The following is a 14,594-nucleotide window of genomic DNA, read 5'->3' as shown; positions in this document are numbered from 1 at the left end:
GTGGTAGCAGATGTTTCATAAGTTTAAAAAAAAATCCGTCAAGTATATAATCTTACTTTAATACTAGCATTGCATTGTATGCACATTCACACATAGCTAACGTGTTAAAGAGCAAGTGAAAAAATGCTTTTCGTTGCCCATGCATTAGCTAAGCAAATGCAAAATATATAAAAGATGGCTGTTGATGATGGGTATGGAGACACCAGAGAGTGGAAAAGTCCCTGGAATCCTATACATAAGTTAGTTGCTCAAGCAATCAGGACCATTCTCTGAACTGAGCACTGAATCTCTTCAGTTTTTCCTAATATGTAAAAGTCTAGGCTAATATTAATGTTAAACTAACTACAGTGATAGCCTACAGCTTTTTAAAAAAGATGCTGCCCATATCAGATTGGATGGTGTTTTGGGGAAGGAGTGGGGAGAGAGGGAGAGAAAATTTACAGCTTATGGAAGTAAATGTTGAAAAATAAATAAATTGGAAAAATATACAAAAATTTTTTTAAAAAGATACTGAATGGCATATTTGACGTTTAACATTAGTTTTTACTTTACTCAGGGTTTTTTTCCCCTTATGCTAATTGCTCACTTATAATTACTCAAAACCAGTGGCTACAGTCTAGTACTAAATAACCAAATCCTATCTTACATTCTAAGTATACCATTACTCCTACCATGTCTGTCTCTGTCACTGTCTCTAACTCTTCTGTAAAGATCATTACATAGTTGTACAAACAAAGTTTCGATCTGTTGGGTAGATCTTACATCTAATATTTTTACTGGCACTCAAATGAACAGAAAAATAATAATAATGGATTAAATTAAAATTAAATAGCAGCTTCTATATTTGCTTTTCTTTTACTCTACTCTCTTTCCTCCTCTATATTTTTAGAAGAAACATCCAAAAATTTGTATCACCATAGAATTTATCCCTCTTCCTATTTATTTTCTTTTTTTAACCTCCTTTGTAATAATCTAGGTTGACAGTGTGCAGAAAAAGGGTTAAATGAAAGGGGTAACTGGTTGCTTGTTGCTGGGTTGGAGTGGGGCAGTGAGTTCTCTGTTTCTTACTGTCACCCTCACCTCCACCCAAGCTGACTCCACAGTCTTTTCTGTTCTTTCTTTATTGTTCTTCTAAGCTGATTCTTAAGCTGGGGGAAGCTCCAGACTTAAAAATATATGAAAGTTATTGTTTGATTTGACTAAAAATTTAAGAAATAATGGGAGAGCAGCAGTGAGTAATTTTAGTTTGGTACTAGTTACTCTGTAATTGGAAGGAAGTTTACACTTTAACTAAAAGAAGTGTTAGCAAATCAAGTCCAAGGTGCTTGCATGAGAAACCTTCTCATTCTTCCCAATCCCACACTTTTGAGTGGTAACAATAGAAAGGAAAAATGTAACCATGTACAGAAATGGGCAAGTTGCCATGTTTTTGAACTGAGTCAGTCCTGCCTTATTTTTTAAGTATTCTTAATTATAAGAATAACATTTCTTATTGTCTTTTTTTTTTTTTAAAGGGCTTACCTGTTGCTTTAGATAAACATATCCTTGGTTTTGATACAGGAGGTAAGTGATATTTTTTAAGCTGTCCTAACTAATGAAGAATAAATTTGTATGACCCTGAGTATAATACTTAACCTCTGGGCCCCAGTTTTCTTATATGTAAAATGAGGGGGTTGGACTTCTCAATGGTCTCCTTCATGCTCTAAAGCCACAATCCTAAAAATAGTCAGATTTTGTAAAGTGATTTCATATTATTCACTGAACATAAATAAACCATTCTGTTTCTTTGTAGGCATAGAATGCTGACATAAAATTAGTCTTCAGATTTTAACGCATGTCTGATAGCTTTTTAAGAACATTAATTGAAATTGTGTTCAGAGATTATTTAAGTAGTTGTCATTTTAATCATAATTTACTTATGATGTATATATATATCAATGCAATATCTTTTCTTATGGTGAAATAGATGCTGTCCTTAATGAAGCTGCCCAAATTCTTCGATTGCTACATATAGAAGAACTCAGAGAACTACAAACAAAAATTAATGAAGCCATAGTAGCTGTTCAGGCAATTATCGCTGATCCAAAGACAGACCACAGATTGGGAAAAGTTGGAAGATAAAGAAAGAAATTCAGGATTATAGCCTCTCATCTACTTAGGACATCTAGGAACTCTGGCATAACTCTGGCAATGTATTTTCAATCAAATATCACTGGGGAGGGAAAATAACAAAATTTTGAATTCTTACCATTGTTGTGTTTTCTGTTTAATAAAGTTTAAGGAAATGGACATGTTCTGATTTGATTATATATTAAGTACTGTTAATCATCAATTTTATATTTCAGACTGCATGGAATTTTAAATTCTTTTATATATTATTATTCCCAGGTTTGTCATAAACGGCACACTAAGTCTCACTCAAAGGAAAACTTAAATGTTTTATTAAAGTAATCCAGAACCTTTGAATAGAAATATATCTTGTAAGTATACATGAATGTGATTTTTTTCTATTATGGGGATATACGCACTTACGAACTATAAAATACAAATTGAATTATTCTAGCACCTTCTAATATAAATACTAAAAGAAATTCACTGATGGTGAGGTAAAGAGATGTTATTTAGAACTTAAAAAACTTAGTTAGGTTGGTTTTTCCCATTGATGTTACTTACATAAACCTCTTCAAGATTTGTGATCAAGGTTTGTGATCTTTAAGACCCTATTTTTGTCTTTAAATGTATATTTTAGTTAAACAAAATAGTCTTTTAGCCAAGAAGAACCTATAACTAGAATCAATCTATGAGTTCTTTAAATTTAATTGATTTTTCTTTAATGAATTTTACCTTAAATGTGAAATATGATAATTATGTTTAAAAATTTTTTATAAGCAACAATCAAATTCTGTTCATAGCACTTAAGGAATATTTTTTTCCTTATATCAGTATCAATTTTTTTATTTTTAGAAAATACAGTAGTAAAGATTGAGGTATAAAACTTTCCCAGAATAAACTCACTAATCTTTGCCCTGTAAAAGGTCATTTTGTGGCATATCCAGAAACTGGCAGTGGCCTTTATTCTGTTTTTTTCATTTTCTTCACCTTCCAACTGTTGGTGGGAAATAGTCTTCAGATTTAAAATTCTGTTATTTAAAATTCATTACTTGGTTCCTGTAGGGAGAGGGAAGGGAAAAAGTTATATTCTTACTCGTATACTGAGTGTTTTTATTGGGGATTTTAAAGAGAGGTGTACAGGGAAGCTGACCCCTTTCAATGCAGTGTGTCAGGGAGGAGGATTCAGTGACTATTAATAAGTAATTGCGTAGCTGCAGATTTTCATAGCAGTGGGACTTATACTTATGTATATGGTCCACTATTATGGCTGCCAGTGACTCTCATGGTGGTAAAATGATGGGACTCCAGGAACAAATAGCATATCTGCTGAAGAAAGTTAGCTCCTATGCATCATCTTTGACACAATCTTGTTTTACAAGATGAGACCTTGATGCTCACTTCTAGATTGTTTATTTACCTTTTGGACAGTAGGGATAAATTGCAGTTATTCCATAAAGATGTGATCTTTGCTCTGGAAGATATTCATCAGTAAACTGGCCATTATCTTTATTTACTGCTATAACACCATCCCTAGGAACAGAAAGGATAAATAAACAGGTCCACTTTTAAGTAATACCTTTGAAGCTTTTCATATATAAAAACTTAATTTTAGCTCATGGCAAGAAGGAGATAGTAGGCAGAAGTGTTGGTTTAAATAGCAAGGTAAGTTTGATCCTTATAGAGGTCTGTTAGTTAATTCAGACCAATCTTGTGACTTTTTTTATGGCTGACTCCAGATTTTTCTTGGACCTCCACAAGTACTCACGCACACGCACAGTTCTATTTACAAACTAATGCAAAAAGAAATATATACTACAAAACTATACCACAAATATCAGTCTCATGCTTTTAAAGAAAGAGTAAAAAAATTTTATCTAATTATCCCAAGAAAATATTAATAATCCTTAAAAATATTAGGCTTCTTTTGGCTTTGTACGCGGGCAATGATACAACATAAATACCCAAAAATTGATATTACAAAATTGCTATTGCATAGTCACAGTTTTTTCTTCAGCGTACTTCCAAGTCAGAAGTCTTTTTACAATATGCTTTTTAAAAGTATAGTAGCCTTGTACTTGTCTTATCTGTGCTTTCCACAAAGTGGGCTGTTGTGCTTTTTTTGTGTAGTTTAAAATGGTGTAAATGTGAGGAATTTGTAGTTCTTGAACAAGGACCAATAATTGCAGTTGTCAGTAGAAAAGAACACAGTTTTCATAGATTAAAACTAGAGAATCTTGACATTTTGAAAGTCAAATTTGTTGGCTTAAATGTTACATGTAACTTCAACAAGAGAAATTTCATAAAAGAAATGTATTTTCTGTTGTGGTACCACTTAAGATTATGCTGTGGTCTATGTGCTCTTAAGATTTAAATTAGCATTGTTACTACTTAAAAAATTCATTATCCTTTAAATTACAACGCAGTAGGATATTAATCTACCAGCAATACTGTTAACATTTAAGACGAGAATAAACAGTGCCTTTAAAATAGCACTTAGAACAAATTATGGACATATTAGGGATGGGAGTGATTTTGAAGGGAGGAAGAAGACTGGGTTTATGTGTGGATAACACCCACTGTGGAAATTCTTCCCATCCAACTAGTTTTATCTGCAACCAGCATGAATAGTATTATAAATGCCTTTGGCATTAAGAGAATAAGTGATTTATGGACACTGTCACACAGTTTATATGTATTAAGAGACAGAACTTAGATACTGTTCTTCCTGATTCCAAAGTCAGCATTCTCTACTTCCTCTCATTTTTTAGGTGAGAAAACAGGCCTAGAGAAAGCAAGTTAATTGTACAGTCAGAACTCAAACCTTGTTCTGACTCGTAATTCTACGCTCTTCAAGCTGCACTATAGTCCTTTATCTAGAACTCACTGATGAAAAAGCCAATGATGAAATGAATGATCAACTAGTTGGCTGATTAAAATAAATCTAAAATACTTTGATTTTTCCCTTAAATTAAGATTGTTCATTATGGTCTTCAATTTACCTTCTCCAGTCTGTATGATAAAAGTGATTTGCATAGCTAACAATGCTGAAGGGATAATTGAGGTTATTTTGTATTATATGCCTTCCAGTTCCATTTGAAAATGCACATTCCAGTTTTTTGGTTCCTTTGGGAAAAAAATCAGAAGCCATAATTAAAGAATATCATACACTTCATGCTTCAAGAAACTGAGGACCACTCACCCTTTTTTCCCCTGAAAAATTATGGAATCTTGGTCAAGAAAAACATCAAAATAATTGTAGCATTTCTACCAGTGACTTTTTACAAATAGCAACTCTTGGTTCTATTTTATTAATTCAAAAAGCACTTCAATAGCACTTAAATTAGCATTTTTATGTTTAAACTATAGCTCCTTTACACAAGGATGATTCAGATTTGATATGAAGAAATTATATGGGCAACTAAATATGGGTTTGTGTACTCCTAAGGCACATTAACATAAATACTGCTGAAAAAACTTTTTTCCAGGGATGCCTTAATATATACATGCTTATAAAACATGCATTAAGCAAAGACAAAACCTAAATTTTTAAACAGCTTTCCTTTTTTTTTGACTTGAAACAAAATAGAAGGGAAAATATTAATCTTATTTTCAGTAGAGCTTTGGACAGTATAAAACTAAATCTTAGAAAAGGGAAAGTATTCAAAGATTAAACAATCAAAAATCTCAATCCCAATTTAATCTTAAACTTCTTTGGGAAGCCTTAATTCATTTGGATAATTGAATCTTACAATGTTTCATTTGAGTTACCTTCCAATTTAGATGATAAAGTCCCCAGGGATATAAAATCTCCAAAGCCCTAACCTACTTAATATAGTTCCACACACATAGCAAAGAATAATCTTAGAACAAAATAAAAATGGATTATGATCTGTAATGATGAAATAACTAGGAAGCTTGTTATTTACTGATTACCAATTTGGGGGCTTCTCTTTCATCATTTATGATTTTTTCAAGAAGATTTTCCTCTCAGTAGAAGTAGTTATATGTTGTTTTTTGGATCAGAGACTGGAGTATGCATGACTGAACAAGAGTTGCTTTTTACGTGGTGGTAATATTGTTGCAGAACAATAAAATCAACTTTTGCATCCAAGTCTGCAATAGGATTTCCCAGGGATGACTGGAAGGAACTCTGGAAAAATTTTCTTCCCTTGTACAACTACTTTAACCTAGCCTACTAGTTAAACAAAACCAAAACAATGACATCTGACCCACTGCTCTACATACAACGAAGTCAAAGGTTATATATTTGCATATTATCCATAATAAATAAAATTACCTGCATCTGCCCAGCAAATCAGTTTAGAGAAGGGGTCAAAGGTTAAACCATTAGGCAGTCCAATGTCTTTATTCACCAGAATTCTTCTGTTTGTTCCATCTATGGAAGAGGTTTCAATTTTAGGTCCTTCTCTATTCCAGTCAGTCCAGTACAGGTTGCTGTGGATGATTTATTTTTAAAATATTATTCACATCACTTAGGTATATTCCCCTGTAACGGTCCCTAAATGAACTCTGAGAGCACAAGGAAGAATATGTCAAAGCTCCATTTCCCTGCCCCAAGCCTCCAATCAAATCTCTGTTCTACTTTTTGTTATTGCAGGAGTCAAGAATGCAAAAGCTATAGAAACCCATGGAAGACCAGAACAGGGAAGAAAACAGTTGTTGGTACCTTAAGTACTATTTGGTCTTTGATTTAGTTTATCATTCCTGTATTTCTGATACTCCAATAGCTCCATGAGATGTGTCAGACAAGAATTTATGTTTATTAGTTTATAAAATCCCAGGACGGGATTCTATAAGGCAGCAGGGCAAGTTCATTAGAGAAATTCTATTTGACCTTTTTACAGAGTGCCCAAGTCAATCAAGCACACACAGGTATGTCTAACACATAAGTAATGTTTTAAGGTCAAACCATAGAATGGCAATTGTGCTTTAATTATAGTTGAAAAAATTTTATATTCAAATTGATTATTCAAAAATGAGTGACTGGAATAAAATCTGGTCCCTTTAAAAGAAGGCATTAATTCAAATTTGTGGGTTGGTGGTATAGAAAAGTGAGTATAATTAAGCACTAATATAGCAAAATTAGGTACTAATCAAAATGGAAGGGGAAGAACTTGAGAGTTAGTAAAGCAGATCTGAAGACCGATTAGAAGGAGAGAGTGAAAGTCAGTCAAACTAATTCAATGAACAGCTATGTACAAGGCACTATGCTAATTAGGGATACCAAAAAGGTAAAAGATAGTCCCTGCTCCGAAGGAGTTCTCTCAGTCTAATAAAGATGACAACATACCATGAATAATCTATATAGGATAAGTGGGAGCTAATCAATAGAGAAGGCACTAGAATAGACAGGAATCAGGTAAAGTTTCTTGTAGAAAGGTAACATTTTAGTTGGAACTTAAAGGAAGCCAGAAGGCAGAAATGAGGCAGGAGAGAGAATTCCAGCCATGGTGGATAGCCAGCGTAAATGCCTAGTGTTGTGAGATGGAGTGTCTAGTCTATGCCTAGCACCTAACAGTACCAAGCATCTAAGAAAGTGCTGTTGGACTGAACAGGTACTTAAAGCACATCTTTCACTCAGAACACAAGATCATATATAACCAAAACGCCATTATGAGCTTGTTGGAAAGTAATCCTGATTATCAGCAATGATCCCAAGAGAAAATAATTAGTCCCTTAGATGTTCAGTTTGCAGACCGCTATAGACATAAGTAGATATGAAATAGACCAAGCAGTCAAGACACAACTAAAATGGATAGAAACCCAAGTAGAGGGCACTTTGCATTTCTGGAACAAAAATAATAACCTTAAAAATAATTTACAAGAAAAAGTTTTGAAAAGATAGATACTTTGAAATTTAGTTTGGTTAGGAGTATCATTTAAATAATGTCAAAGTTTCACAGGATTCTTGTTATGATCATATTCACAGGATCTTAGATTAGAGGTAATTTAGTCCAATCCCCTTATTTTATAGGTGAGAAAACCTGAGTCCCAATAAGATTATTATATAAAGTCACATAGGTTATAAATGTAGGAATTGTACAACAATGTTCTTCAGTGAGTAAAATACTCTGACTGGTCTAAAAAGCACTGGAAAACTAATCTTTAAACTTTCATGTATGAATTGGTGGTCTTACCTAAAAAAATGGAATTAATACACAAATACACAAATATACACACATTTAATGGAGACAAATTCGTTTGTGGTTTTGGCCACGTATTTTTTCAACTAATTAAAGGTTAAAAGAAGTAATGGGGTTCAAATCCTGGTTCTGACATGTAATAACTGTGTGACCATGGACAAGTCACCTAATCTCTCTGAGTGTGAGCTTAGTTTAACCATCTGTATAATAAAAATAATATTTGTACTAAGTAAATCAAGCAGACATTTTGAAGAAAGTAATTAGAAAAGCTTAAAACTATGGAAATGTGAATTGTAATTTTTGCTCTTCCCCTCTTCATACTTTGTTTGTGATTCAAGTGTTTAACAATATATTATCCTTTAGAAATAGAGCTGACCCTCTGATTGGATCCACAGTTATGGCTCGGGGATTCACCAGATCAGTGTCAAAAAGAACTTTGCGCTCTGAACCATCCAACTTGGCAGTCTCTATTTTATCAAGGCCACTATCTGTCCAAAACATGGTTCTATGGAAATAGTCAATGGCAAGTCCTTCTGGGCTCATCAGTCCTAAAAAGGAAGCAAAGGCAAATCTTAAACACTAGGATAGTTAATGGACATAAAGCACAGAGAATCTCTTCTGTGTTCAATTACAAATAAGAATCCTAAAATGACTAATATTGCAAGACCCAAACTAATAGTAGAAGAAATCTGGAGCAGTAGGGGGGAGAGATAATTGACAGAATAAATGGTCAGTATGGTATAGTGTCTTGAGTGCTGGTCATGGTGCCATAAAGATTGGATTAGAATCCTTCCTGAGATACTTAGTAGATCACTGCTGTTGGAGAGCTGCAACCTTTCTGGGCTTCAGGTTCCCCATCCAGAAAATAGGGAAATAATTGAAGTTGTTAATAATTATTATTTAATTTAATCAATTTAATTAATGATTTATAATAAAATATAATACTAAATATAATAATAATTAAAATTAATGTACAAGATTTTTCTGAGGGTCAAATGAAACAATGTATAAATTAAAATGAACCTTAAATATCAGCTATTATTTAATTTTTGCCTTCATATCAGAGTCCAGCATAGGGTCTGGTATACAGTACCAGTACTTAATAAATTCTTATAGATGATTAATTGATTATTGAAGAAACACTGAACATATTTAAATAAGTAGAATTGTCACAATTTTCCTTATGCTCTCTGATAAAATTTTTAAAAATGAAAATGATCAAGGCCAATTGTATCCTTTATAGTGGCAAAATTGTATTTTTGTGGTGATTTTTTCCTCAGTGATGTTCCTCAAAATGTTTCTCTTTTACATTAGAAGACATAGGTGCAATAAGGAGGCTTTGAGGATTCCAGTGTAAACAAGTATTAACAATCACCCCCAAAATATGAACTAACATTATTATTCTTTTCTTTGGTGATACTCAAAGGACCTTCCTTACCCTCATGTGCCACATGTTAGATCACAATTATTCAATAGAAAAGGGCTTGCATTTTGGACAACTCTATAGACATGTACACTTTAACCACTGTTGTTTGATGACAACGGGGAGAGGGGGTGGTAAGTCTGAGAGGAAACTGCAGGACAGACCAAAGCACAAAATAATCAAATGACCTGAAAATAATGTAAAATCAAATTTGATGTTGTTTTGTCTTAACTGCCACCAATATTTACCTGAACTGATGACAATTTCGGGCTCATTGCCTAATTCCAAACTGGCCCGGCTGATTACACGTCCAGCAACATCTGTCCAGTATACCATCTTCTCCTGGCAGTCATAATCTATCCCTACCACAATGGAACCCTTTGAGAAACAAAACAGAAGAGAAATAATTAGGAATTATGTGGTTGCTTTTATTTATTTTTAGCTGTTTTACTCAAATAGTACTATTCTGTACAGTGGTTACAGATTCACAGAATCTTAATTCTAGAAAGGCTCCTCTACCATTACAACATTCCCAACAATCTAGTCTGCTTGAAGATCTCCAGTGAAAGGGACTACCTCATGAGGTAGCCCATTTTACTTTTGGATAATTCCAAATGTATTAATTGCCTTTCATTTTGTCTTCTAGACCAGCAGCACAATTATATTTTATTATCCGAAAAACATCCCAAGTTGACTTTGCCTGATGGATGTTAAATTGTATATAACCCTTCACTTACTAAAGCCCCCTACTGGGCTTTATGATGCCCCTATAAAATGGTATTTCCTGTTGCTTGAATTGAGACCTGCCCTAGATTTAGGTCTAGACCCGCGACTATATTTCCTCTCATGTCTTGTCTGTCCTCAAAAATCCTTTGCTTGATCCATTCATACCTATAACTATTATCTTATATCTTTCTTCCTTTTTTTGTGGCTAAACTTTAAGAAGAGCTCAGGGGAATCAATGGAATATTACTATTCTATAAGAAATGATGAGCTCAACGATTTTAGAAAAGCATGGAGAGACCTCCATGAAGAGTGAAATGAGTTAGAACCAAGAGAACACTATACAGTAACAACAATATTCTTTTAAAAACAATTTTGAGCAACCAAGTCATTCCATTATAAATACTTAAATTAACATCAAAGAGCCTATGAAGAAAAATGCTGTTTGAATCCAGAAAAGAATATTGCTGTGGTGCAGGAAATGATGAGTTGGTTGATACAGAAAAACATGGAAAGTCTTGGAATTATGAAGGAAGAAACTATCTGTCCTCAAAGAAACAAATGTTAGAAGGAAATAAATACAATGTGATTCTACACGTGTATGAATGTATATGTGTATGTTTATTGATATATCTATGCTTAATTGTTGCCTTCTTTAAGGTGGGGTGGGGATAGGGAGGGAAAAAATAAAGTAAAAAGTGCACAGCAGAGAGCAAAAGAAAACCAACGAGGAAGCAAAGAAAAGCTGGGCAGTTTTGAAAACAATGAGTAGTATTTATTATATAAATTTTCTTGAAATGAAAATTCATTATTTTATATTGAATCCTCTCTTATGGATTGCTGTGTACATGGCAATGTTTTTTTTTCCTTCTCTTATTTTGTATTTAAGTGTAAAATTAAAAAGAAAACCAAAAAAACCAGTGACTTTGCTTCATTTCTTTTCACCCTGTATTTAACTCTATGCAGTTGGACTTCCAACCTTATTATTCAATTGAAATTTCTCTCTCTTAAGTTCCCAATGATATTTTAAATGACAAATCTTAATGGTCTTTTCTCATAATACATCCTTTTTGATCTCGATGCAGTTTTTGACACGGTGGATCACTCTTTTTTTCTTTCTTATCTTTTTATCTCTAGGTTTTTGTGACACTGATTTCTCTTGGTTCTTCTCCTACTTATCTGATACTTCTCAGTTTTGTTTTGTTTGTTTTTTGTTTTTGCTGGATCTCCATCAAGATCATAGTTGGGTGTTCCTTAAAAGTTCTGTCCTGGACCCTCTTCTGCCTCTATACTATTTCTATTGATGGATGATTCTCAGGTCTATTTATCCACTACTATCCTCCATTCCTATATCTCTAATTGCCTATTGGATATCTCAAACTGAATGTCCCATAAGCATTTTAAACTCAACAGGAAACTGAAATTATTATTTTTCTTCCAAAATCCTTGCTTCTTTTGAAATTTTCTGTTATTATTATTGAGGGCATCATAATCTTCTCAGTCACCCAGGCTTGAAACCTAGGTATCACCTTCATCTCATCTCCTCATCCCCCTCCTTCATTCAACAATTTGCCAAAGCTTTTTGATTCTACCTTTATAACATTTTCTTGTAACTACCTCCTCTCCTGTGATACTGCCACCACTCTGGTTTAGGCTTTTTATCTTTTCACACTTGTATTATTGCAATAGCCTTCTTGGTTGGCCTCCCTGCCTCACATCTCTCCCCACTCCAATTCATCCTACATTCAGCTACAAAAGCGATTCTCCTAAAGCCATGTCTTGATAATATCATACCACCCCCTTACTAAATAAATTCCAATGACTCCCTATTACATCCAAGATTAAATATAAGATCCTTTTTTTGGTTTGGTTTGTAAAGTCCTTCATAACCTGGTCCCTTCCTATCTTTCCAGTCTTCCTACACTTTATTCTTCCTTCTGTATTCTACCATCCAGTTACAATAGCCTACTTGTTTCTTGAACATGACACTTCATCTTCTGAGATTTCGCTTTTTGCTGGATTTCTCCCATACCTGAAATTCTGTCCCTTCTCCTCTCTGTAACCTGGCTCCCATGGAATTCCTTTAAGTCCCAGATACCTTCTGCAACAAGCCTTTCAGAATTTCCCCTTAATGTTATTGCCTTCTCTTTTTGATCATCTCTGATTTGTTCTGTATATATATTGATCGTACATTATTATTTACATGTCTTTCCCATTATCCTTTGAGCTCTTTGAGAGCCAGGGCTAATTTAAAAAATATTTCTTTTATTTCCAGTGCTTAGCACAATTGGTTGGTACTTGATAAATGCTTTTTGACTTGATTTGAACTTGGAGCTAGGATTAGGGAATTTAATTTGTAGTTCCAGAGCATCTGATACTGAATAGCTAATGTAGTACTGGGCTCTCAGTACATTATGCCACCCAACCTCTCTATATCAATATTCTTTCTATCATAAGTGTCATATAAAGCCCGTAGAGACAACTGATATTTGAAGGAGAGTGGAGGAAATTATGGGAAAGATTCTAGATGAAAACAAGATTTTTATCTGAATTTCAGATCCATGCCTTTCCTTGGCTCTTATATAAATACCAGAAAATGAAAAAGGCATAATGCCTATATCTTGAAAAAAACTGATTGTCACATTGGGTCACACAATATACCACACTCTCTCTAAACACTCACCCCCTCACCACCATTATACTCAGAGAAACTGAATTAGAGAAGTAACCTTTATTCCCTCATGTGGAGACAAATTCAGGAGGAGGAATGGCTAAGTATCTGGCTTTGAGACAGATGTTGATACCACTTTGACTGCAGAAAGTGAAGAGGAATTAAGAAGACTCTTGAAGAGGGTGACAGGGGAGACTATAAAAGCAGGACTAAAGCTTAATGTAAAAAAAAACAAACCCAAACCTAACATCTTGGCAACTGCTCCCATCATTTCCTGGCAAATAGAGGGAGAAGGAATGGAAGCAGTGTCAGATTTTATATTCTTGGATTCAAAGATCACTGCAGATGGTGACTGCAGCCATGAAATCAAGATATTTTCTCCTTGGAAGGAAATCTGCAGCAAATCTGGATAGCATATTTAAAAGTAGAGATTGCTCCAAACAACGCCAAAACAAATCCTCAAACAGCAGAACCAGCAAAAAGATGGGATGAAACAATCTTTAAGTCCAAGAAATTTGGAAGATCAGCAGGACAGGTCTGTTTTGCTCAGATAAAGGATAAAAGGGGAGTGTCCCAGCAAGCCCCATCTCAGGTAATCAGTGGTAGATCTTGAGCCCCAGTGCAATGGAGCAGGCAAATGCCAACAGCAGGACCACTCATGTGCTTCAGAATATCCAGGGGAATTTGCAGACTCCAGCTCAACAACCTCACCGTAGTCCTGTGGAAACAGGCATCTTCCAGAGGACAGACAGCCACATGTTTCTCTGTATCCCAAGGAAATGAAAAAATACCCCACCAGACTCAGTACACACAACACCAGCACTAGGACTCTGACTCAGCACTAGGTAAGCTGACAGACTCTGTGGCCCCCAGCACTGCCAGGCATCACTCCTACACCCTCAGTGTAGCAGCAGAAATGAGGGGCCCAAGTGTGCCTAAGGGCAACATCAGTGCAGCACCAGGTAAACATCCAGTACTGGCTGCCCCTGGCACAAGAAAAAAGGTCAAAAAAAGATGAGCATAAAACAACATCAAAAGAATATGACAATAGAAAATTATGGTGACAGGGAAAATCAAGACACGAAGTCAAGACAACAATGTCAAAATCCCTATGGACAAAACTCCAAAGAAAAACAGAAAGTGGTCTCAAGTTCAGAAAACTCATTGAAGAATTCCAAAAGGAGCTTAAAAGTCATGTAAGAGAGGCAGAAGAAAAATTGGGAAAAGGAATGAAAGCAATGCAAGAGAATTATAAAAAAAAAAGAATCAGTAGCTTTGAAAAAGAAAACAGCTACTTAAAAAAGTACAATTGTCCAAATAGAAAAGAAAGTACAAAAGCTGAGTGAGGAATTGAGAAAAACAATTAAAAGTTAGAATGTGCCAAGTAGAAACTAATGATTCTATGAGATATCAAGAATCAATCAAACAAATTCAAATGAAGGAAAAAATAGAAGAAAATATAAAATACCTCATGGAAAAGCAACTGATCTGGAAAACAGAT

General features: G+C 34.3%; 2 protein-coding genes across 3 annotated transcripts in view; one reads left to right on the top strand and one right to left on the bottom strand.

Annotated features, from left to right (window-relative positions):
- Positions 1-2,289, top strand: part of RTRAF (RNA transcription, translation and transport factor) — a 44,122-nt gene extending 41,833 nt beyond the window's left edge. Inside the window, exons 7-8 of the mRNA XM_072629713.1 lie at positions 1,515-1,563; positions 1,967-2,289. Coding sequence (XP_072485814.1) covers positions 1,515-1,563; positions 1,967-2,121 — 204 coding nt within the window. The 3' untranslated portion in view covers positions 2,122-2,289. The remainder of the gene's footprint in view (positions 1-1,514; positions 1,564-1,966) is intronic.
- A 129-nt stretch (positions 2,290-2,418) lies between these two features.
- The window catches only part of NID2 (nidogen 2), a 119,124-nt gene continuing 106,948 nt past the window's right edge, over positions 2,419-14,594 (bottom strand). Inside the window, exons 15-20 of one of the 2 annotated variants that reach the window (XM_072629712.1) lie at positions 9,948-10,077; positions 8,653-8,824; positions 6,410-6,567; positions 5,112-5,235; positions 3,530-3,642; positions 2,419-3,168 (exon numbers count right to left, since the gene is read on the bottom strand). In XM_072629712.1, the coding sequence (XP_072485813.1) occupies positions 3,158-3,168; positions 3,530-3,642; positions 5,112-5,235; positions 6,410-6,567; positions 8,653-8,824; positions 9,948-10,077 (708 nt within the window). In that variant the 3' untranslated portion in view covers positions 2,419-3,157. The remainder of the gene's footprint in view (positions 3,169-3,529; positions 3,643-5,111; positions 5,236-6,409; positions 6,568-8,652; positions 8,825-9,947; positions 10,078-14,594) is intronic. The other variant, XR_011971808.1, reaches the window with a different exon arrangement.

This window comes from Notamacropus eugenii, chromosome 1, assembly GCF_028372415.1.
Source record: "Notamacropus eugenii isolate mMacEug1 chromosome 1, mMacEug1.pri_v2, whole genome shotgun sequence".
NCBI classification, from domain to species: Eukaryota; Metazoa; Chordata; class Mammalia; order Diprotodontia; family Macropodidae; genus Notamacropus; species Notamacropus eugenii.
Note: the sequence above shows the minus strand (reverse complement) of the source record. Positions and strands in the feature narration are given on the sequence as shown.